This window comes from Protopterus annectens, chromosome 4.part1 (assembly GCF_019279795.1).
Source record: "Protopterus annectens isolate FY-2018-M chromosome 4.part1, PAN1.0, whole genome shotgun sequence".
NCBI lineage: Eukaryota > Metazoa > Chordata > Ceratodontiformes > Protopteridae > Protopterus > Protopterus annectens.
In genome coordinates this window covers 495004409-495029054 of record NC_056734.1, presented here as the reverse complement: position 1 = coordinate 495029054, position 24646 = coordinate 495004409, and the positions used below count along the sequence as shown (strand labels likewise).

Genomic DNA, 24646 nt, shown 5'->3' with positions numbered 1-24646 from the left:
AAAAATTCCTCCTGCATTTTTGGTTTTCAGAACTCAAGGACTCATGACAGTTACTGTGGTAAGGATCTTCCATGCTTGTTTCCATATGAGAATTCTGCAATGGATGCTCTAGGCATAGTGGTCTCAGTTGTCTGGTTTCCCGTCAGTGTAGATCTGTTTAACTCCAATTTGCAGTGCTCCCTTAACATGATGAATTTATGTAGATGTTCATCAGTCAGACCCTTTGAAATGTCTCCTCCAGGAGAAGCAGTAGCAGCAACAGTAGGGACCACTAATGTCTCATCTTTGAAATGGCTGGGCATTTTATGAAGATGATGATTCCAAGGAGTTTGGACACACAGAGGCCAAACTTCACATCAATATCCTGGAGATGAGTGGTTCTCCTAGTGCTGCAGGAATTCCAGGATATCCTTCCCCCCATGAAGTAATTTCTGTTCAAACAGACAACATGTCTATGGTTTGGTACATCAGCAAACAAGGAAGAACCAACCCCCCCCCCCCCCCTGCAGATAGCCTGTATGAGTATGACGGTGTGCAATGGATTCACACTATCTTTTAATTGCAATGCCCATCCCGGGGAGAGACAGCTACAAAGAGGACAGGCTGTGCAGGTCTGTCCTGATTCTTCACAGAGTGGTTCCACAACCTGTCAGTGGCTTGGCAGATGTTCAGTCACTGGGGCCAGCCTTGCTGCGATCTATTTATGTCCCCATTTAATACTAAATGCAGCAGCTATTTTGCAGTCTTCATGAGATGCTGTAATCTGTCATTAGCACTGTGGTCTTCTATATAATTTCCCACCTATTCCCCTCATTCCCAAATTCCTTCAGAAAGCATCTTCATGCAAATGGGCCATAATTCTCACTGATCTTCTTTGGCCCAGACAGGTCTGATTCCCTTTGCTCAGGTCTCACTTGAAGAAGCCTCCTTGGCTTCTAGACCCAAAATCAGATCTTCTGTCTTACCCTTCTGGTCAGCCTCACTGGAATTTCACAATCTCAAACTAGCTGAATGGCATCAACCAGTTACCATAATGGCAAAGGACAGTTCTTTTTCCCAAAAAAGTTATTCACATTTTCATGCCAGAAGCAATCTACTCATGAGACCCATAAAAGTAAATGGAAACACTTTTCTGTTTGGGGTACCATTTAAGGCTTGGACTTTTTTACTGCTTCATCTTCCTGTTTATTACATTTCCTCTCAACCCTTTGGGCGGCTGTAGCTACCCTACTGTAAAGGTGAAATTCGTATCCATCTCCAGTTATCATCATGATTTCCATAAGTCACGCTTTGACTTCACATAAGCTGTGTAAATCCTTACTTAAGGGATTTGTTTTCTCTTCTGACCACCTGTAAAGAACTAGACCTCCATGGGACTTTAATTTTGTCTTAGAAACTTTTAACCCCACCATCATGTTTGAGCCAGCTTTTTCAGCGGACTTAACATTTTTTTGTCTTGGAAAAAAAACTGTTCTTGGTTGCCTATAGTTCTGCCAGGAGACTCTCTGAACCTCATACCCTGTCTTTCACAGCACCTTATTTGATATTCTGTAAGGATAGAGTCACTTTATGAACAAATCCTTCATTCCAAAGGTAGCTTCAGAACCCAATTTGAACTAACCGATTTATCTACCAGTTTTAGTCCCCAATCATTTTAATGGGAAAGAATGTTTGCACACACTGGATTTCCATAGGCAACTAAGGTTTTATTTCCATAGAATCAACACTCTCTCAGGAAAGGTGGCCAGTTGTTTACTTCCTATACTCAAAACAAGATGGGAAAAAAGGTTTAGAAGCAAACGCTGTCCAGATGGTTGTCCAATTGCATTACATTGTTTACTCAGACAATAAGAGGACTCTTTCTACTAACCCAAAAGTGTATTCAACTAGTTCTGTGACTACCTCCAAGATTTTCTTCAGAAATTCTGTGGTGGAGGCAGTTTATGCTGTGGCAACATGATCTACATTGCATACCTTTGCAAAGCGTTGTATATTAGATGTGATATCTAAATCCAAAGCTTCCCTTGGAGCTTTAGGTCTGAAAGTATCCTGTCTTGATGGCACACGAGAAGAAGCAAGTAGCTTAGAACTCTGTGACAAAAGTCAGATCAGAAGGATGGATGAAATAGGGTATAGAAGTTGTATGTACTTAATCATAATGCTGGATCTTTTTCATATTAGTTTTTTCAATATGACATCCATCCTTCCTTCATAGAATCATAGTAAGTTACTAGGCTATTGACCCTGAGGCCCTTACAAGCCTAGCCAAGAATTTAGCCCATGTTCCAGCAAGTCAGCACCCTATGCCACTGTCCAGCAAGGACATAGGTGGAATTCCAGGGGTGTATTTTCTGTTCCCCATCCAGTTATCCAGGTTGCTGTTAAAAAGGTTTAATGAGGTACTCTGCTTTATGTGGAGAGGGAGTCTATTCCACAAAAGGGGGAGTCTCTGTGACACAAATCTGTCCCGTCAACAAGTCCTATTGATGTCACAGACCAGGTTGAGGTCTCACGTGCGGGTTACTGGAGTGGAGCCTGACTTGCAGATATGCAGCAGTCCCATCAGGACGGGGTCTGAGATTGCTTTGTATGCCCGACAGAGGTCACCTCTGAGGAGTCTGTAGGAGACTTAGTAGAGGGACAGGGCTTTTAGCCTATCTGTGTAGGGTAGATGTTTGAGGCCCTGGATTCTCCAGGTGAGGAATCTCTGTAGTCTCTCCAGATGCTGCATGTGCTTTGCAAGGTACATGCCGATTGGGACATTGTATTCAATAATCAGTCTTATAAGGGAAGAATACAGGGATGTTATGACCACCTTGCCCCTGGATGAGATACCCTTACTAATGAGGTGGGCCATGTAGAAAGCTTTGCGTACAATGGAGGCAATATGGTGGCCAAACGTTAATTTGCTATCAACCTGGATTCCCAAGTCCCTCACAGCTGGTTGCATGCTTAGTGCCTTATTATCGATGTGATAAATTGTGGCGACATCATTTTCCCCAAAAGGAATGATGAGGATGCATTTTGTGGCATTCAGTTTGAGGCCATGTTTCTGGCACCAGTCATTTGTTTGGGTGAGACCCTCTTGGAGGGTGTCCACATCACTAGGGGAATTGATGACAGCATCCAGCTTCCCCCTACTAAATTGTCACTTTTCCTCCCAGTTTAACCAGTAGGAGCTAGATTGTATCTTCTGTCTCCTATCCTTGTTTTATACATATGCACTTGTGTGTGTGTGTGTGTGTGTGTGTGTGTGTGTGTGTGTGTGATCTTATGGGGTAAACTTTTCAGTGGGCAAATTCAGTCTGAAGTTATGGGAGGAGCAAGGGATTATGGGGGGGAAGAAATTAAAGGAGATCGGGACTAACAGCACTGGCAGTTGGCCTGATCTGATGTGACAGTGTAACTCAATACCTGCTATCTTATTGGACAGACTAGGATGAAGAGACTCCATCATTATGGTAAGTAACACTGGGATGAGAGTTGGCCAGGATAGGCTATAATTTAGGCAGTCAGCAGGGCAAGGTCAGGGTTTTCTACTTTTACCTTATCCATCTCCTGCACTTGGACAAAGTGGCAGGGAAGGGCATGCAGTGGGTTGATCATGGAAGCCGTCCCTTCACATATGCAAGAAGTGTTCCCTGCATGCATCCTTGCCCCTCCCTAGGAAGCATAAGCAATGCTTTTCCTGGTCTCCACCAGGGATGTCACAGTGACACTGTGTGCTCCTAAGTGTGTGGGACACCTTCCCACCTCACCACTGGGAGAAGCCCCTTCACTCCCCTCCCTACCTGCCTGGCTTTTCCAGTGCCAGGGCCACTAATCAAATCCCAGTTGCCTGGGTCACAGTAAGGGATGTATCCCTGTCTGCCAGGGAGCCAGGTAGATAAGACCCAGTCCTTGCTCAAATATTTACCACTAAAAGGTTATAGTCATTATGTGTATAAATTGCAAGTTTAATTCTACTCCCCACATGCTATGGGATATTTCAAAGGAACATCTACAAGACCTATTGCATGTAGAATAGGATATTTTGCAGTTGGAACTGATGGGGTAAACAGGCACGAAGGCTTAAATAATTTGATAGGGAAGTGTAAATAGTTTTATGGTCAAATACAGGCCATCCTGAATCTTGTGACCTTCAAAGATCTCTTACGATACAAAGCAAATCAGCTGGACAGAAAGAAGCAGAAAATGAGACAGTATCTGGATCTTCTAGTGCCATGGTCAAAGTCTGTGTCTTTTCTGTTGTATGTAATCAACTCTTTGAAGAAGTCAGCTTGGAAGACCTCTGCGAATCTCCATAGCTATGTCTTAGTAGGAGGATATGAAGTACCCTTTCCCCTAGAACCAGCACCAGTGCAGCCACTTTTGCAATGCCTGTGGTAGCACATGGTATGTAGTATCAGCCCAACATACTCAAAAGCCTTCCCTTAAAACACGTGCTTAAAATGCCTGGCTGGCTTAATTGAAGTAAAAGCTGTAATCCTGACTATACTAGGATTTGAGTAGCAAATCTTGCACCTGAAGACCACCCTGGTGAGAGAGAGAGAGGATTGAATAGCCAGTGGCCAGCTCTTTTATTTAGGGGTGCACTGGAAAGGTTTTCTGCCACATATGCATCTAGTGATGGAATCTGAAGGTTAACTTTAGGTGCAAAAAGTGTTGGCAAAGTCTGCTTTAATATTTATTGTCTAACTGCTGTATCCATGTTGTGCAACCTGACAACCTTACTAACTAACTAACTAATTACTAACTTAATAACCTTGCTATTCTCAATTTTCACAAACAATCTCCACTCAGCACCAAATAGCACTAACCTAATCCAATACGCAGACTATTCCACTATAATATGCAGTGCCTCAACCCTGCAAGAACTACACAATAAAACCCAGGGTAAAATCCACTCAGTTGAAGACTGGCTTACTGACAATGGCCTCATTCTTAACCCCAAAAAGACCAATATCCTGCTATTTCACCCCTCGCAAAATACCAGCCTTACCGCCACTTTCAATATTCACTCTAAACATGTTACACTTATCACACCCGAATCTCACACAAAACTACTAGGCATCACCATTGATAACAAGTTACAGTTTGATATCAACATTAATCTAGCTATTAAAAACACTCACAGAAAGATAGGTAGTCTCTAGAAACACAAATCCTGCTTGACCCATACTGCTAGGACAACAATTGCTCGCACTCACTTGCCTTGCTCTCAACATTACTTTATGCATCCCCAGTCCTAACAAAGCTATCCAAAACAGAAACCAGCAAACTGGCAACTTGCTATAATCAAATAGCCAAATTTTCTAATAACTCATCTTTTAGAACCTGTCACTGTCATAACCTAAAACAATTGGACTGGCTTGAACTGCCAAATTTATTAATCTACAATCAATTTATCAGTACTTATAAGCTGCTCTCCCACCCAAATAAAACACCAGCTTTAAGCAACCTAATTCAGCAGTATTCCTGTCCTAGGCAACTCCGCTCCACAGATAAGTTACTATTAACAGTTACTAGATCACACAACCATGCCGGGGACTCCCTCTACTCATCTTACATATCCAAAATTTGGAACTCCCTGCCTCCATCCGTTACCCTGGAATCTTTTCTATCCAAATTTAAGAAATCTATCAAAAGCCATCTCAGCAACAAATGGTTATGTCCCTGCTCCACACCAGACTAACTTCAGTCCTACTCCACTCCTGCTATAACTCATGCCTTAAACACATAATCTCCTGATAGGACTGCTTAGTCTTATCAATACCACGTTCAAATGCATGATGTGACTCTAGATAGATATTTAACATACTTTATTGTTTGTATATGTATTGATCATTAATTACGTCTTTGTGAAGGAATTAATAATGTGTGCTCATCTATATTGTCTGGTTGAATATACTAGAAACATGTAAAATATATTGTTTGTATGTCTTGCATATGTGTTTCTTTGGAGATTTTCTCCCCGGGCCTCCACTGAAACTGGACATGTATCCAGTTGGACTATCCCGGTTAACAAATGTAAAATAAAATAAATAAAAAAATAAGTAACTGAAGTCTTTCTTAATTAGGTACTTGTAGAAATTCAAATGTATCCTTTCCTTTCAGTATAGTTGTGCACTGCTTTGAAGGTGTTATTTTATGATTGTAGCTAAGATGAAAATTGTTCCAAACCTCGTCTCTCCTTGCAGATTGAAGTAGGAAGCTCTGCGATCTTGTTTCACTCAAGTATGCATGAATGTAATGTCCTAAGCTATAAGTTAACGCTGTGGCAATGTGAGATTTTAAGTGCATTTTAGCCACCTCTTGAAGCCCTCACCAGACCTTTTCAGCAGCACTTTTGTTTTAGCAGTACTGTGAGAGGTCACTTTGTAAATTTGCTTAATGCTTTGACTTTAGTGCTTCAGCTGTAATGCACTGCTCACTGTAGAAGTAAATGTTACATGGCTCTTGGCTATATAGACCAGACTTGCAGTGTGCACATAGGAATTTTAGTGTGGAGTTACCTGCTTATCTAAGTACTGCCTTATTTAAGCAACCACATAAGATTATATCTAGAGATTTAATTGTTAAAAGACTGTAAGGAGAAGTATTGTTCAGAATAGCTTGAATGTGGAAAATCTGTAAATTACTTGAGAGCAATAATTAGCCATAATTTTTTTAAATTCTTCATATTAACTTGATTTCTTTTGAAGTGATGTATTTTTAGATGGTTTTGTAATCATGCTGAAACTTAATACATTTGTTGAAGCATGTTTGTTTTTCCATCCTCCCCACCTCCTTCTTGGTCTGTTCTGTTGCAGTTGGAATGTAACGATGTGGTCCTGTTCTGGCGAATTCAAAGAATGCTTGCAATTACAGCAAACACTTTGAGACAGCAGCTTATCAACACTGAAGGTAAAACATAGGTATCCTTTTATGCTCACTACATCTGTCAGGGTTATATTCTACTTGCCTTTGTTGTGCCACCTGTGTTTACTTTTCAGAAACGTTTTTACCTCCTCCTAGGATAAAAACTATTTTAGTGCCATGTTTCTGTGGCTAATTCTTATGCCAAGTAATTGTATAGGTTTGGTGCTGATAACTGCAGTATCAAATGGAGAAAATATAACTAGTTTTCATGTTCTGTCTTGTTAAAAAGTTTATGTAAAAGTTTACTATTTTACAAAAAAAAAAATGAATGCACAAGATATAAAAAAGAAATTTCAGGAACAAAACTGTAAGTTTAAATGAATACATAATGATTTTCTTTTTCAAAAAATCAAAGGTGCACAGTGTTGACAATTAAAAGTGACAGAACATAGATGTAAAGGAAATGGATTCAGTATTAATGCTGCTTTTCCAGCTTTTATCACAGAGGAATAAAGACCAACTGCAGACCTGAGTACCTGAGGTGCTGAAGAAGTTGGCTGGGGATCGAGGAGTGAATGGCTGAAAGCCTTTTTGCCTTCTGCAAGTAAGGTTTTGGGGAGGTCTTGTTTCAGGAGTTAGACTGAACAGTAGTTGAGAACTCCAAAGGCATGTGCTGTTGAAGCAGTACACACAGGAAACCTTTGGGGTGGTGTGGGAGAGAGCACACACCTACAAGTACGAGTCCAGTGCACACTTGTACGTGCTTTTAAGCAAAAGAAAAAAACAAGGGTAGGACAGTGACAGCAGAAGTGACACAAGATGCTGAGCCGCCAAGAATGACAACCCAGCACATTTCAGTCCTTGCCCCACTGGCAATGGCTGTAGGTAGAAAGGGGAAAACAGTAGCATTTAATCTTTTTTTGTATTATTTTAGGTCCTCCTTGAATGATCATCCAACCCATCCCATCACCACACAGGCCTGTTGGATCATAGGGAGGTTACTAGGCTATTGACCTGGAGGTCATTTCAAGCCTAGCCATTTCATCCCAATGTAATGCCATAGATACTCTAGTCAGTACCCAGGATTTTATTTAGTAATGACTGCCCATCTCCAGGAGGGGATAGTGCCCACAACCCTCCTGCTCCAGAACATGGGGATCCTCCGAGACGCACATCTGTCTCACCAGCATATCTTATTTATGTCACAAGCAAATTTTAAATCCTTGGATCTAGTGGTTCTGCTGTTGTTCTTTTTGTGGCTCTGCAAAAGGTCCATCAGAACTGGATCCAAGGATGTCTTGTATGCCATGCATAGATTTCCTCTCAGTAACTTGTAGGAGATGAAGTACAGAGATTGGGCTTTAAGGCGTTCCATGTAGGACACTGTGATTATACCATAGATTTTCCTGATAAGGAACCTTTGTGGGCATTCCAACTATTGCATATGTTTGGTCAGGTATATGCTGAAGGGGCATTATACTCAATGATGGGTCACATAAGGGCTAAATGAAATTTGCACTATGACTTCCTTGGACCTGGATGCCATGCCCTTACTTATAAATTGGGTGACATAGAATGTTTTTCTCACTACCTTGACCACATATTGGTCTAATACTGCATCATTGTGTCTTGACAGTATCCATGGATGTGTCTTAAACAGCATGAAGCACAATTTAGCCACATCCCTAACACCGTTCAATCTCAGTCTCCATACAGGTTTCATACCAAGCAAATGGAGAACAGCTACAGTCATTCCCCTGCATAAGGAAGGACCTTCCACAGACCGGCCTCATATGTAAAGGCATGGAAAGACTCATCATGGAATTAATAAATCAGGACATAGGGAACCTCCAAACACTGGACCCGTCTCCATTTGGATTTGTCAGGGAATGTCATGATTACTCAGTCTGGTGGATGTTTTTGTAAAGGTCACCAAAGCAATGGATAAAGGCAAAATGGTATATACAGCTTCCTTTGATCTGGCAGAAACTTTTAACACAGTTCCCTGCCCAGGCATAGTATAAAAGCTAAATAAACTGGAATAAACCTCTGTGTTGTAGAATACAACCACGTTGAGAAAAACTTTTAATACAAAAAGCAGCAGCAAAACTTTTGGATCTACACCCTTCCTCAATGCTAAATACAAAATCATAAACACATGAGTTAGAGTTTAAATATTTGGGAACTTGCCTCCAATGTACTTCATTCTATGTAGGAAAGACCACGAGAAGACTAAAAGACTGTATTATTGAACATAAGTCTGAGATCAGGATGAATAATGATAAGAATGCACTTTATAAGCACATTTTATCTTGTGGTAGCATGCATAGGTTTACATTTAGGGTTGTAGACATGGTTCATATGTCTCTGAGAGGTGGTGATATTAATAATTCCTTAGAAGTCAAGGAATATGAATGGATTTTGAGGCTAGCTGCTGGTCATCCACCTGGCCTTAATATTGCTGTTACCTTGAAGCCCATTCTACTGAGGTTGCAGCAGAGTAAATTTTGATTGTAAACATTTTCTGTGTGTGTCCCTTAGCAATATTTTTATGTGTGTTTTATTTTTATTTTTTATTTTTTAAATGTGCTTTCTATGTTACTTTTAAATTTTGTATTTTTTAAAATAACCTGTTTGTGATTTTATATGTTGTTGTCATTTGATCGGCTGGCTGCGATCACAGACTTTTCTTGGCTCCTATTTAAACTCTAACTCATGTGTTTTTGATTTTGTATTTAGCATTGAGGAAGGATGTAGACCCAAAAGCTTTGCTGCTGCTTTTTGTATTAAAAGTTTTTCTCAACGTGGTTGTATTCTACTGTTGCTTTTTTGTTTCCAGTACTACAGTGGGTTCTTGTTTTGAATAAACCTCTGTGTTACCTGCTGGATTGTCAAGTGGGTGACAGGATGCAGATATTCAAAACAGGGGAAGTAACCTCCACAGAGAGACTAGTCAACATTGGAGTCCCCCATGATATTGTGCTGGGACCTCTCCTGTTGGGCATCTACTTTTCTGAAGTAAAAGCCAATACAAAACTGTTCTGGCTGACTAAGTTTGCAGATGATCGCAATCTAGGAGTGACTTAGCCATCCTGCAGGAAGGTTTGTCTCAACTAAATAACTGGTGTCAAAATAAATGCCAAAAAAAATGGATTATTGTATCCTTTGGGAATTCATCTACCTCAGGGAACTATCACGTTGACAATACACCCTTGATAGTTGACCCAGTTGTTCGGGATTTGGAAATTTATGTGGATAGTGACCTAACGTTTGACCAGCATTTGACCAGCATGTGCCAGTTGTAAGAAAGTCCTTCTGTATTACACAGCTTATAAACAAAGGGATTGTATTTAGATCTAGGGATACCATTGTCCCCTTTATTCAGCTGTCATTAGACCACTCATTGAACACAATGCCCACTTTGCCGTTTATATGTCCGGGCACATAGAACAACTGGAAAGCCCACAGAGCTACCATATAAAAATGTTACAAGACCTAAACAATATGTCCAAAATAGACCGATTCAAAGCCTAGTAACTGTATTCTGTGACCTGACATACAAGGCATCCTCCTTCCCATTATTGATGAATTTATTGCACATCAGCAAGTCAGATGGCATCAGAAGTACTCTGTCTAGGGATCTAAACCTCTTCTGCAATATCAACAGAATGGTTTGGTGGGACAGGTATATTTCACAGAGGATACTACTGCTGAGAAACAGACTCCCCAGCCATAAAACAAAGTTCACTCCTGTCCATTTTCAAGCACAACTTAGATCTGTGGATGAGAAACAGAAAGTTTACCCCAGGACTGCTCCCATACTACTAATGGACAGATGCACCTCCTAAATGCTTTATCCCATGCATGGTTCCCTTAAATTATCTATGCTGTAATCCCAGTTGTTGTCATTAAGGGTAATGTATAATTATCAGCCATAAGGTGGGTAAGGCCAGTCTATAACTAAACAGGATAGGTTATTTCAAGCACAAAATGATCGCCTGCAGGGGCATCTAGCCTAGTACTTACCTATGAACCTATAAAGGCCAAATTGCTGTCTACATATGTTCCTAGATCCCTGATGGTCGTTTGCTTTGCTATGCCTTGTACAGGATACAATGATGGCATCGATGGTGGAATGGATTCAGGAAAGTGCTTTCCATTATCTTCAGATATTCACCCTTCCCACTGCTGCAGTAGTCTTTAGACTATATGGACTGTATTCTGCCCAAGAAACAACCACCACCAGCCAACTTCCGAAAGCTCAGCCTCCCTCCCATATTTCCACTCATACTGATGATTGGTCAGCCCCGAGGAAGGGAAATTAGCACTGAGAGTGGAAAATCTTCATTACTTTCTTGACGCCTCATGAAAAAGTAACTCAGAGGCATCACAACCACTTTCTAGTGGCAACACACATTCCTGGGATGTCCAGTGTTCTAGCGGACACATTGAGCAGAACTATTCAATTGCCTCATGAGTGGTTTCTCAACAGAAATTTTCGTCTGCTGGGGCCAACCTTGCTGTGACCTCTTTGCATCATACCTCAACAACAAATGCAGCAGTTATTTTGTCATCATCCCTTCACAGGGACAGTCACAGAGAGATGCTGTAGTCCATTTTTGACCCCTAGATCTCCTTTATGCCTTTTCAGCAATTCTCCTCATCACCAAATTCATTCAAAAGCCATGGAGTGTAAGACCAGGGTAATCCTCATTGCCCCCTTCTGGCCTTGGCAAATAGGTTCCCCTTTCTTTGGCCTCATCTTTTGTACCCACCATGGGTTCCGGATCTCCTCAGTCACCTGTCTGGGCTAACTCTACCGGATATCAAGGCCCTAAAACTAACCTCATGGTTTCTCCAACTTTAACAATTACTAGAGATGCCAGGCTTTCTGCCACTGCAAATCCATATAATCTCTTCTTCTCAAAGGGACTCAACCAATAAGATTTACAAAAGTAAATGGAAACGTTTTTCTGTATGGCCCTCTTCAAAGGGGCTAGACCCTTTTTTAGCCCCTTTACCTGAGATTTTGGAGTTTCTATCTGAACTATGAAAGTCTGGCTCTAGTTACTCTACAGTTATGGGCCAAATAGCTACCATCTCAAATTTTCACATAGGACTTAACAATACATCCATTGGTTCTCATTACATCCGAGTGACGCCTCCAGGTGCATCTGCAGTTAACTCCTACCAATGCCTCTAGGCGTTAGATATTGCTCATATTTGCATCAATAATTTCAAAACCATGTTACATACAAGGTTTTAAAAGATTTCATCTTGGAGCTTACACAATGGCAAGCTCAACTACATTAATATCTGACCTCTGTCTAGTGCAGGTAAATAGATATTAACAATTGTTGTTATATGATATTAATTTATATAGATGTAATTTTCACATTTTTCTAAATCTTTCACCAAACAAGTAACGCAGACAGAACTCCTTAGCCTCATATGAAAACTCTCAGCTAGATGAATAAAATGTTGCTGACAGTACATGTGTAACTCGAGTGGTTGCTGATATATTGCAAGTTATTTACGAAATATTACTAATGTAATAGTTGCTATGTTTACTGTGGCTTACAAAATTTGGTTTAAAACTTAGAACCTGAAGAATACTATCACAATAAAAATAGTTTGCGCTGAAGAGTTTGCCATTTATGCTTCTTTCATAACTGCTAAGGTTCCAGAGATATGAACATTTGTTTGAAATATGAAGACATAGTTTGATTCTGACAAAAGGCTTAGGCTTCGCCCATTGGAAGTTGCAGTGCAAACTTCCTGAACTCCATTGTAGTGAATTAGTTAATGGCCAAAGTTTTCCTTAGATTAACATTCTTATTGAGATTCCCAGTTCGAGATCCAGTCTATTCATGGGATATTACAATTTTGCTCCAGTCAGTAAATCAGAAACCCTTTGAGCTTTCAGCTTTAGTAGACCTAAAGTTTCTTTCGTGGAAGAATGTCTTCTTGGTTGCTATTACATGAAAGTGTGTATCAGAATTACAGGCACTTCCATGCAAACCCCCATTCCTTATTTTTCACAAGAACAGAGTGTCACTGAGAACAAACCCCTCGTTTCTTCCCAAAGTAGATTTGGAATGCAACTTGAACTAGCAGATTGATTAGCCAGTTTTCTTTCCAAACTTTGCTAAGAAAGGAGAATATACTGTATATACCTTTAATGTCCGTAGGCAACTTAGGTTGTATCTTCATCATACTGAGGATTTAAGAAAATCAGAGCAATTGTTCGTATCCTTCTTCAAGTCAAAACTTGGACAACCTGTGTCTAAAGTAACTCCATCAAAATGGCTAGCTGATTGCATTTCTTTTGTTTGAATCAGAAGGTCTGTCCTTACAATCAAAGCCTAAGGCTCATTCTGTCAGGGCAATGGCAACCTCAACAGCATTTGCAAAAAGAGTACCTGTCAGTAAAATATGTGCTGCAGAGACTTGGTCTTCAACTCATACCTTTGTATCTCATTATAAATTAAATGTGCTTTCAAGGATTTGCACAACTTTTGGTTCTGCCTTACTCAGTAAAAACAAAATGAAAACTCCAGCAAAGCTAGAACTTCCACTGAGTGACCTCCCAAACCTCTTGTATCAGAGGCACATGGGATATATGCAAATGACCGTTATGAACATCAGGTGTTTCAGCTAATTGGTGATTCTGAATGCCCATGACGTGTTTCGTTTTAATGGACAATTTCAGGCCAATAAAGCCAAACCCCACTACCTGTGGATATGCATATTTCGCCTTGTTGTGACCTCGTCAGCACAGCAAAAGCAGAGTGTTTGACTAAGCATAAGAAACACAGGGCTGACCTCGTCAGCACAGCACAAGCAGAGTGTTTGACTAAGCATAAGAAACACAGGGCTGACCTTGTCAGCCCAGCACAAGCAGAGTGTTTGACTAAGCGTAAGAAACATTGTCAGCCAGCAAATTCGATCTGAGGTAATTCAGGCAGGAGAGGGGAATTTTAGGTAAGGGAGGAATCACAACTCTCGGATCCAATACTGTTGTGTAAAGTACTGAGGTCAGATCCAGATGGATCTGACAACCCACGTGTTGAACCAGGCAAAAATAAGACAACACGGATTTATCATTCTGATAAATGCATAACTTCCATTTCTCACAACCTCCTTTGGAAAACATTTCATCTGAAGTAGTTAACTTCATTTGTTCCGCAACCTATGGGGATTTGGATCCGACCTCGGATCCGAGCCGGCAGTTTTCAACAGCTTTAGATCCGAGCTCCAAGCTCCTCCCCTACCCATAATCCCCTGCCAACCCTGACTGACCTCAGATCTAGTTTGCCGCGGTTTACTTCAGCAGCTTGATCCCGCGTTCCAGGCGTTGTTCATAATTTTTGTGAGAAAATTTTACTTTTCTACCCCTTTTTACTTAACTCTTGGTGTGACTGTGTTTTCAGGTCCCTTATCCCTTAGAACCATCTTAGTTTAATTTATTTTGTCCTATATTCTAACCTCCCCCCTCCCTTCGTGGTTCCGTCAGGGTTGTGTGTGTGTGTTTGGGGCCTAGTGTGTGTGGTTTTTTCCTTCTAATATGTCTGAGGCCCCAAAGTTACTGTTTTCGAAGTGCACAGAGTGTGGCCATAAGCTGTCCCCAGCGGATGGCCACACTCTGTGTGTGATGTGCCTTGGGGTTGAACACCTGTCCTCTGGTTGTACCATCTGTGCAGCGTTCAACCCCAGAGCACTTAAGGACTGAATGTCTAAGCTGATTCTGGCGGATCTTCTGCCCTCGGACTCGGCTTCTACCTCCAGTCCTCCCGTGGCTCCCGCTGCGGCGGCCGCAACTCCTGCTTCCCTCCCCCCGGCCGGGACTCAACCTCCCGCCTTAGGCCCGGAGGAGAGGGAGGCTAAGAAAGAAAGGAGGAAGGAGAAGCACCACAAGCGGAGGGCCGAGGCCTCCGCTTCGGCCCCCCCGGCTAAGCGGGCTTCTCCCTCCAGGACTTTTGGGTCTCCTCCTTCTCTGATGCGGTCCCCGTGCTTTTCACCGGGTCCTGAGGAGGAGGAGACCCAATCTCCGTCGAGGTCATCGAGGCGACACTCCCGCCCCGCCTCGGTGGCCTCGTCGAGATCTACCCGAAGTCTCACCGATGCAGATTTGGAGCGGATGATGAGAAGATTCCTCCAGGCCCAACTGCAGATGGGAGTGCTCCTGCCTCCCCCCCCCCTCCGGGGGGGGGAGCTCGACCCCCTTCTTTGCCCCTACAGCTCCTTCTCCATCCCGTTTCCCGGGTTCGGAGTCTTCGGAGCCGGGCAGCCTTGGAGCTGGGGGTGTGTCGGCGCTGACAGTCTCGGGTACTTCGGCTCCAACACTTCCCTCGAGTCTGTCGGGTCCATTCTCTTCGGATCCGAGCTCTCGGAGCCGAGGGCTGAGCTTCGGATCCGGCGGTATCGGCATGGCTTCAGCTCCGTCCATGTCGGAGCATGCTGGTCTGTCGGATCCGATTGCTTCGGCGCCAGCTCCGATCCATCCGTCGGATCCGAGGGAGGGTCTGCTCTCGGATCCCAGAGAGAGCAGCTCTCCCTCGGCATTTGATGTGGTGGAGAGGGTTCTGTCGAGGGATTCCAGGCCCCAGGCCCTTGCCACGGCTCCACCGTGCACTCCTTCTCAGTTGGGTCCGACTTCCATCACCCGGCCCCAGGGACAGCCTGCTCTGACGTCCCAGGTAGTTCCATTGGAACAAAGCGTTGTTGGTGAGACCTCCTCGGACAGCCGCCCCGAGGAGGTTCCTCACAAGCGAAGGTGCAAGAGGAGACACCTGGACTCCCCCGAGTCCTTGACTGAGGACACGGATTTGGAGGAAAGGGAAGGCTCCTCAAGATCAACCCCCGAAGATGTCTCATTTGGTGACATCATGGAGATGCTCAGAATTGGGGGGGGTGGTCTGCCCCAAAGCCTACCTCAGACGAATCCGTGTTCCTGGAGGCATTTGAAGCAGGCCCATCTACCTCTTGGGTGTCCCCTCCGGCTGACCCCCTGGTAGATTGCTTGATTACTACCAGGGCGTGGAAGGAGCCGGACACTGTGGAGCCAGTCCCCTAGTGCCCGGACAAGATTCTCAGCCCACCCTCCGACAAATCCCACTAGAGCAAAGGCCCCCCTGTAGATGCCATGTTGGTGGCTGCGGCCACCAAGAGGGTACTTGCTCAGGAGAGTCCCTCGGTTCATCCCCCTAGCAAGGAGTCTCGGTCGACGGACCGCCTAGGGAAGCGGGTGTTTATTTCGGCTACCTTCTCTGTGAGGTCGCTGAACTACATGGCACATGTGCTACGACTGCAGCGGGAACTTATCAAAGAGTACGCTGCGTCGCCCCCCCGAGTCCATGTCGGCTGAGGACAAACAATTGCACTCCACCTGGATGGCCACTCTGCGATCCATATCTAACACCTCTATGCAGCTACTGTCTCATGCCACGGAATGAGCCGCTAGAGCCAGCAGAGCGGGCCTCGTTATGAGATGTCAGGCCTGGCTCCAGCACTGTGATTTCACGGAACCCTCTAAGGCGTCTTTCGCTAATGCCCCTTTTGATGGTTCTGCCCTCTTCGGCAAAACCGTGCGAGATACTTTGGTCCAGAGCGAAAAGGACGGGAAGACGTCTGCCGTCTGAGTCCACTTCTCTGCTCCCCAGTGGTCCTTCTCTAAGAACCAAAAGAGACAGAAGAAGATGTGGTTCCGGAAGTCGCAACAATCTCGTCCCACTCCAGACTCCCAGCCCTTCCGCGGCAGAGGAGGGCAGGGTGGACGCCGCCCTAGAGGCAGAGGGGGCCCGCGGAACTTTGGATCCAGAGAACCCTTCTTGGACCAACCCACGCAACACCCCGTGAGGGGTTGCTCGACTGCTCCACTCTGGAGGCAGTTGGGGGGCGTTTTTCGAAGCACCCAGCAGCTTGGGAGTCCTTCACGACAGACCGCTGGGTGCTTCGCATCATATCCAGAGGATATCAGATTCCCTTCTCTCGTTACCCATGCAGCCCCAGATACCTCCCCGATGTCCCACCCGATCAGAGGGAGGCCGCAGCAATGGAAATCCAACACTTGCTGGAAAAACGAGCCATCCAACACGTCCCCCCAGACCAGTGCGGGTCCGGGTTTTATTCAAGATTCTTCTTGGTGCCAAAAAAGATGGGGGACTTAAGACCAATCCACGACGTCTCTTCCCTGAATCTGTCAGTAACCAAAGAGAAGTTCCGCATGGTCACTCTTCAATCCATTCTCCCCCTTTTACAGGAGAACGATTGGATGTGCACTATAGACCTCAAGGATGCGTACTACCACATTCTGATGGACAGGCGATCCAGGAGGTTCCTCCGCTTCCGGCTAGGAGCCAGTCATTACCAATTCAGGGTCCTCCCCTTTGGTCTCACCACAGCCCCCAGGGTGTTCACCAAAGTGTTAGCACTGATAGCGGCCCACCTGAGGCTCCAGGGAATTCAGGTCTTCCCATACCTGGACGACTGGCTCCTGACCGCCCCGACAAGGCATCTACTCTGTGCAGCCAGAAACTACTTTCTTTGTCTAGCTCCCCGGCTGGGGATCACTATCAACATAGAGAAGTCGTCTCTGACTCCAACTCAGACTATAGACTTCATAGGGGCCAGATTAGACACAAACAAACTCCTAGCTTTCTTAACCTCAGACTGGCTATTAACCCTGAGGCTACATGTGCAAGCCATTCTGCAATCTCTAGCTCCCCTAGCGGAATTGGTCCTGAGGGATCCTGGCTCGATGGCGGCAGCAATCAACCTATTGCCAATGGCTCGGTTGAACATGAGGGTCTTACAATGGACCCTTCAAGTGCAGTGGTCCTTTCTTCACTATCCTCTGAGTCATCCCGTTCCACTCAGCAGGGCTTGCAAGAGGGCCCTCCTATGGTGGCTCCAATCCCCGGACCTCCAGCAAGGACGCCCCTTTTCTATGACCCCTCCACTAGCCACGGTGACCATGGACGCCTCCCACCTCGGGTGGGGGGGCATTGTTCGGGCAGGACAGTCCAAGGCATGTGGGACCTCACAGAGACCTCACTGCATATCAACGTCCTAGAGATGAGGGCAGTGCTGTTAGCGTTGCAAGCACTTCAGGACCTTCTTCCTGTAGGAACGATTGCGATTCAGACGGACAATATGTCAGTTGTCTGGTACATCAACAAACAGGGGGGAACCAGGTCTTACCCACTCTGCCAAGAGGCCATGAGGGTGTGGGAATGGGTGATCTCCACCAACCGCTTTCTCGTAGCAACGCACATTCTGGGACGGTCCAGCATCCTAGCGGGCAAACTAAGTCGCACCATCCTGTTGCCATACGAGTGGTCTCTGAATCCCGAGATAGCGAATCGGATTTTCGCCAAATGGAGTCAACCCTGTTGCGATCTCTTTGCCTCTCCCTCGAAACAAAATGTTACGACTACTTCGCTCTCATTTCCCCCTCCGGGGAACCCCCGAGAGAGGCTCTGGTGCATGCTTGGCCTCCTGGTCTTCTTTATGCTTACGCTCCTCTTCCCTTGATGCTGAAGTTTCTTCAGAAAGCCAGTCGGTTGGGGAGCAGGATTATCCTCATTACCCCGTTTTGGCCTCGTCAAACCTGGTTCCCTTACCTTTGGTCTCATCTGGTGAATCCTCCTTGGATTCTGGATCCCAGTCCGGATCTAATATCCCACCCCCCTAGATCTCCCAGTCCCGAACCTGGTCAACCTCAAGCTCACAGTTTGGCTGCTCCAGTTCCACTCGTAGCTAGGACTCCCGGCATCTCTTCCCCAGTTAAAACTATTCTAGTAGCAGCGCACAAGCCTTCTACTAGAAAGATCTATAGCAGCAAATGGAAACATTTCTCCATTTGGGCGGAACGCAAAAATTTGGATCCTTTTACAGCTCCCTTGCCCGCTGTATTAGACTTTCTGTCAGGACTGTTCCATCAGGGGGCTAGCTCCTGCACAGTCAAGGTTCAACTAGCAGCTATCTCTCATTATCACGTGGGAAATGAACTGGGCCCTTTGATCACCACGAAATTATGCAAGAGCTTTTTGAAGGGCACTTTTCTGCTCAGACCGCCAGTGAAGGATGTAGTCCCTCCTTGGGATTTAACGCTGGTGCTTCAGGCCTTGACAACTCCCCCGTTTGAGCCTGCAGCTACAGTAGATCTTAAGTTCTTGTCATGGAAAATGGCCTTTCTTGTCGCTATCACCTCGGCTCGAAGGGTCTCTGAACTACAGGCCCTCTGTGTAAAACCCCCATACTTGACCTTTCACAAGGATAGAGTTTACCTCAGGACCAATCCCTCCTTTCTTCCCAAGGTTGCCTCTGAGTCTAATATTAACCAGTCCATCAACCTGCCAGTCTTTTTTCCTAATCATCATAACAAAGGGGAATACAAATTACACTCATTGGATGTGCATAGACAACTTCGCTTCTACATCCACAGGACATCTGGTCATAGGAAATCCGACCAGTTGTTCGTCTTCTTTGCCAAATTTAATTTGGATAAATCTGTGTCTAAAGTCACACTGTCTAGATGGATTTCGCAGTGTATCCTTTTAGCATATGAAAGTTCGGGCAGGCCCTCACCTCAGGGAGTCCATGCCCACTCTACTTGTTCTGTGTCTACCACTGCGGCTTTTAGAGCTAGAGTCTCTTTGGATGATATATGCTCGGCAGCCACTTGGGCCTCATCTCATACCTTTATCAATCACTATAAATTGGACATTGTCTCCAGAGGGAGAGCATCCTTTGGCTCTGCAGTGCTCCGGAACATCCTTCCATGAAGGCCGCCCAAGATTTAGGTAGCTGGGGACTCTGTCCTATAGGTTGCTGCACAAATAAAGTTAACTACTTCAGATTAAGAAGATATGTACTCACCATAACGTTCCATCTGAGTAGGTAAACTTCATTTGTCAGCAACCGTCCCTCCCTCCTGCCCCCTCACTTGTGAATGTCTTCATACTCGGGTCCATGGGGTTTACCCACTTATCTTGAGAATGATAATTTTATAGCAGTCTCTGCTGTTGGGCAAACTTGATCTGAGGTCAGTCAGCGTTGGCAGGGGATTATGGGTAGGGGGAGGAGCTTGGAACTCAGATCTAAAGCTGTTGAAAACTGCCGGCTCGGATCCGAGGTCGGATCCGAATCCCCATAGGTTGCTGACAAATGACGTTTACCTACTCAGATGGAACGTTATGGTGAGTACATAACTTCTTATTTTTCTAAGACTATTGCCAGGATCAGTTGGCTTTTATGGGGACAAATTGATGTACTCCCTTAACTGATGAAATACAGTGATATGTTGGAAGTGGATATGCCTCATTCTATGTCTGTTCTTCCTGTAGTGCCAGCCTTGAAGGATGTATGTAATGCTGTCTGTGACAAGTCTGATTCCCAACCTTCATTCTCCAAAAAAGCAGATAGGCTTTCCAGAGTTTTTCAAACCAACAAGCACATTTTCTCACTTTAGGTCTGATCTGCAGCATTCTCTACATTGTTGCTAGCAAGAAACAGGGTCCTGGTGTCATCCAAGCCTTCCCTTGTGGACAAGGAGGGAAAGATTTTGGACAAATTTGCTAAGAGCTTTTTTTCTTTTATTTATAGAATTCTTAATTATCAGACTAACATGCTGAAGTTTGTGCTTTTTTGTATAGGCAGTTTGAGAGATCTAGCTACCACTCTTGCTCCTGAAGGTAGTGTATATCTCAATTCTATTGTTTCCAACATTTCTCAAGTATGTAAATATTCCTAAAGGAGTGTGCATAGTTGTGAAAGTACTGTGTCTAGGGCAGCTGCTTCTGCTACTGTTTTGAAGAAGTATGCCTGGGTATGAATTTAAAAGTTTTTTTGATGAGGTAAAGCCTGAAATTTTGAATTCAGCTTTAGATAAGAAGGTTTTTATTTGGCCCGTCTAGCTGCAGACTTGTGGGTGTTAAAGGTAGTTCAGGAAAGATATAGTTGACACTGGATATAAACAGACTTCTTTCAGGGAGTTCCTCCATACCTTCAAAGCAAAACATCATTGTTTCATTGAGTTATTTATCACTTAACCTAGGAGTCCTACAACCAGTGCCATTAAATCAGAGAGACAAAAGCTTATATTCTAGAATGTTATTGGTACCGAAGAAAGAGTCTTCTTGGAGTCCAATTCTAAACTTTCTCTTTGTTAAGTATGTATTTAGAAGTTCCAAAATTCAAGATGTTGACCCTTCATGTTCTGTTATCTTTCATTTCTGGGGAAGCTTTAAGGTAACATTGGGCTTAAAAGATGCATACCTTTGTACCTGTAAATATGGTTTGTTCATTTCTTTTGTGATCCTATCCAGCCAGGATGTACCTGCAAATGGTCCATTGAGATCCGTGCACTACCCTGGTAAACAAATATAAATAAATATAATCACATTCCCATAGTCAAAGACTACATGAAATTTCTCATATTTTCTGTATTTGGGTTATATTATTAGTTCTCTCTGTATTAATGCCTTTGGGTTATCTAGTGCTACAAGGTTTTTTTTACAAACTGTCTAGCTGCAGTCATAGCTCATTGTAGAGTGAGTGGCAGTAACAGTTTCTTTATTTAGATGATTTACTCATCTTTGAGCATCGTTTTCCAGACATCAAGAGTAATTAAAATGGATTTCATCTTTTTTGACTGGGGATTCTAGATAAATGTTTAGAAATTCTTCTCGATCCAGTTTTACAGGGTTGTCTTTCTAGGATGTTTTATAGACACCATGCAGCAAACGGCTTTTTTTATGCAGGAGAAGGTGGATTTTTTTTATCTGGAAATTTCCCTGAGCTTCCCAGCTCAGTCTCAGATTTCAGCCAGAGAGTAACTCAGGATCCTGAGGTCCATGGCAACTGTGATTCTCCCACCAGGAGACAAAGATCATGACAAAGATCTAGTGGTTTCTAAAAAAAAAAAAAACATAGTCCCAGCATTTGCATCCTTCGGAATTTCAGGTTCCAATCTTAGGCTTTCTAAGAAAGGAACTGCACTAATGCAGGATGCAGGTTTCCCCTTTTCTCCTCTACCTCTAAGTCAGTCTGTAACTACGGACGTCTCAGATTTTTCTTGAGAGGCAGTTTCAGTGGTGGTAAAGATGCAAGGCCTATGGAATTCCTCAGACAGACCAAAGCATATACATTTTAAAGAAATGCTGGCTGTGATCCATGCCTTAAATCTCTTCATCTTCTATAGCCCCTAGAACCTGTCCAAGTGATTACAGATAACACCACAGTGATGTGGTACATCAGTGAGCAAGGGAGTTACTAGGTCACACTCTGTGAGCAGACTGGCAGTGATAGCTTGAGTGGTAGGTCTTCAGCACTTATTAACACTTTAAGTATTCTAGTTTCCATCAGAGTAAAGCATAGTAGTAGACAAGTTAAGCAGTGCCAAGGCATCCCTTCATGAAAGGAAATTGAATGAAGGAGTCTTTCAAGAATCAATCCATTTGTGGGGAACACCTCAAGTAGACCTGCCTCCTTTCAAAACAGACAACTCAACAAATTATGCACTAGGATTCCTTACAAATAATCCTGGAAAACGTTCCCATTCCCATGGAAGGGAATGTTCCTCTGCATTTCTACCTTTTCCACTGATATCCAGGGTAATTCTGAAGATTTAGAATAATTCTCCAGAAATAATTGGGGTGACCTCCTTTTGCTCAAGGCAACATTGGTTATCCCTTCTTATGAAATTTGCTAAGAGCAGTTACCTCAAGCTTCCACACTAACTGAACCAACTCACATACGACATTGGGGGTGGTGGTGATACACCCAAGTGTTAAATATCATCAACTAACTGCCTGGATGATTCATTTCTAATTCCTTTTAGGCATATATCTTCAGAGGAAGTGCAGCAGGTGCTAAAGGAGGCAAGGAATCCTGTGACTACAAAATCTTATACTGGCAAATGGAAGAGAGTTTTTAGTTGGTGCCTAGCTAATAACCTGGGTCGTATCAGGGGTTATGTACTAACAGTCCTGAAATATTTGTGTAGGTTATTAGCCTCTGGCCTTTTATATTCCTCTCTCAAGGTACATCTTGCTACCATTTTAGCATGCTTGCTCTTGAATCCTCCACTTTCTTCAATTATTTTGGTAAACAGTTTTTGAAAGGAGTGTTACACCTGAGACTGCCAAGCAAGCAGCTTGCTCCTTCCTGAGATCATAACTTTGTGCTGGAAAAGTTAACCATGTCTCTGTACAAACCTGCACATCAAGCAGGTTTAACATTCATTACACTGAAAACTGTTCTTTTCATTGCTCTGACATCTGCAAGAGGAATATCTGACTTGCAGGCTCTCATAGTGGGTGAACCTTATCTGGTCTTCCATAGTTATAGGGTGTCATTAAAAACAAATTCCTCATTCTTGCCAAGGTTATTTCTGAGTTTACTTTGAATCAGACCAGAAATGACCCAGTGTTCTATCCAGACCTTCAGAACCTGGGAGAAAGGATTCTACATATTCCAGATGTGCATAGGCAGCTTAGGTACCATCTTGACAGAATCAAGTCCTTTAGAAAAATAGATCAGCTATTAATTTCATATGTTGGGACTAAGAAAGGACAACCTGTGTCAAAACAGACAGTCATCCTCAGCTATTGCCTTTTCTTATGTCTACCAGGTAGTGTCAAGGCTCACTCGACGAGGTCCTTGCTTTCTTTGATTGCATATTGGAAATGGTTGGACTCTAGAAGCATTCTAGAGACAACTACATGGTCCTCTGTATGTACCATTATAAGGCATTACAAACTGGATTTTTTTTATATCCCGGTCTGGCACTTTCTTGACTCGCTTGGCTGTGTAGATGCCTTACTGGAGGTGGTTCCTAAGAAGGACACATGGCTAATTTATGCTTCTCCTCCTCCTGGATTGCCTCATTAGCATTCAGAATGGCTGCAGGACCAGCCTTTTACAGTGCTGCATGTCTTTTCTTTGGGACCATGCAGCACCATGTAAGGGTGCTTGCTGAATTGTAGAATGGTACAGTGACATGTACACCTCTGTATACACGTCGTGGTACCTTCATGATTTCAGCCCTGAATTTTTCCTAAATTGCTAACTTTTATAGGGGTTTTAACAGGTTCTCAGTTTTCATATTGGGAGAGCTGCAGTCAGCATGTTTCTCTGTAAGCAGCTGTCTTGGAAGTCTAGAAGGTCTAAGGGTGCTATGTATATGACTAATAAAATGACTCTGGCATTGAAAGAATCAAACGACCTGAAAGCATCAGACATACTTCTGAGAAGAAACTTCAGATTAAGTACCAAAATGGCTAATCCTTGTTTGTTAGGAAGAATAATTAACCACCCAAAAATGTTTTAGAAGGATTTGAAGGATCTGTCAGTTTCATTAAGTCCATCAAAATGAAGGCCTGCCTTAACATTCTCTAAAATGGAGAAAAAAAAAAGCATATGCCTTTGGTCCTTGACACTCCTATTGCAATCATTCCAAACCTTCCTTTACTTTCATCTAACCGTCCCAGACACACAGGCACATTTTCTATTGTATCAGTGCCATAGCTTCATTTCAGGATAGTAAATTACAAATAAATACAAAAAACTCTTAAAAAAAACTTGTTCTTATCTGTCAACCTAAATATTATATCATATACCATACTGTTCTAAAAATGGCTAGTCAAATGACTTATGAATGTTCTGTGCACTTTTCCCAGCATAGAGCTTTGTAAGCATTCATTTGTTATACTACTTCCTAAATGTTCCCCAGTACAAATTCTTGAAAATATAGGATACATTCAAATTCTTGAAAATGTTT

At 43.5% G+C, this 24646-nt stretch overlaps 1 protein-coding gene across 4 annotated transcripts in view; it reads left to right on the top strand.

The window, feature by feature from the left end:
- The window catches only part of OPA1 (OPA1 mitochondrial dynamin like GTPase), a 2039562-nt gene that overhangs the window by 1651196 nt on the left and 363720 nt on the right, over nucleotides 1-24646 (top strand). For all 4 annotated transcript variants that reach the window (XM_044070302.1, XM_044070304.1, XM_044070303.1 and 1 more), the window contains one exon: nucleotides 6813-6906. In XM_044070302.1, the coding sequence (XP_043926237.1) occupies nucleotides 6813-6906 (94 nt within the window). The remainder of the gene's footprint in view (nucleotides 1-6812; nucleotides 6907-24646) is intronic.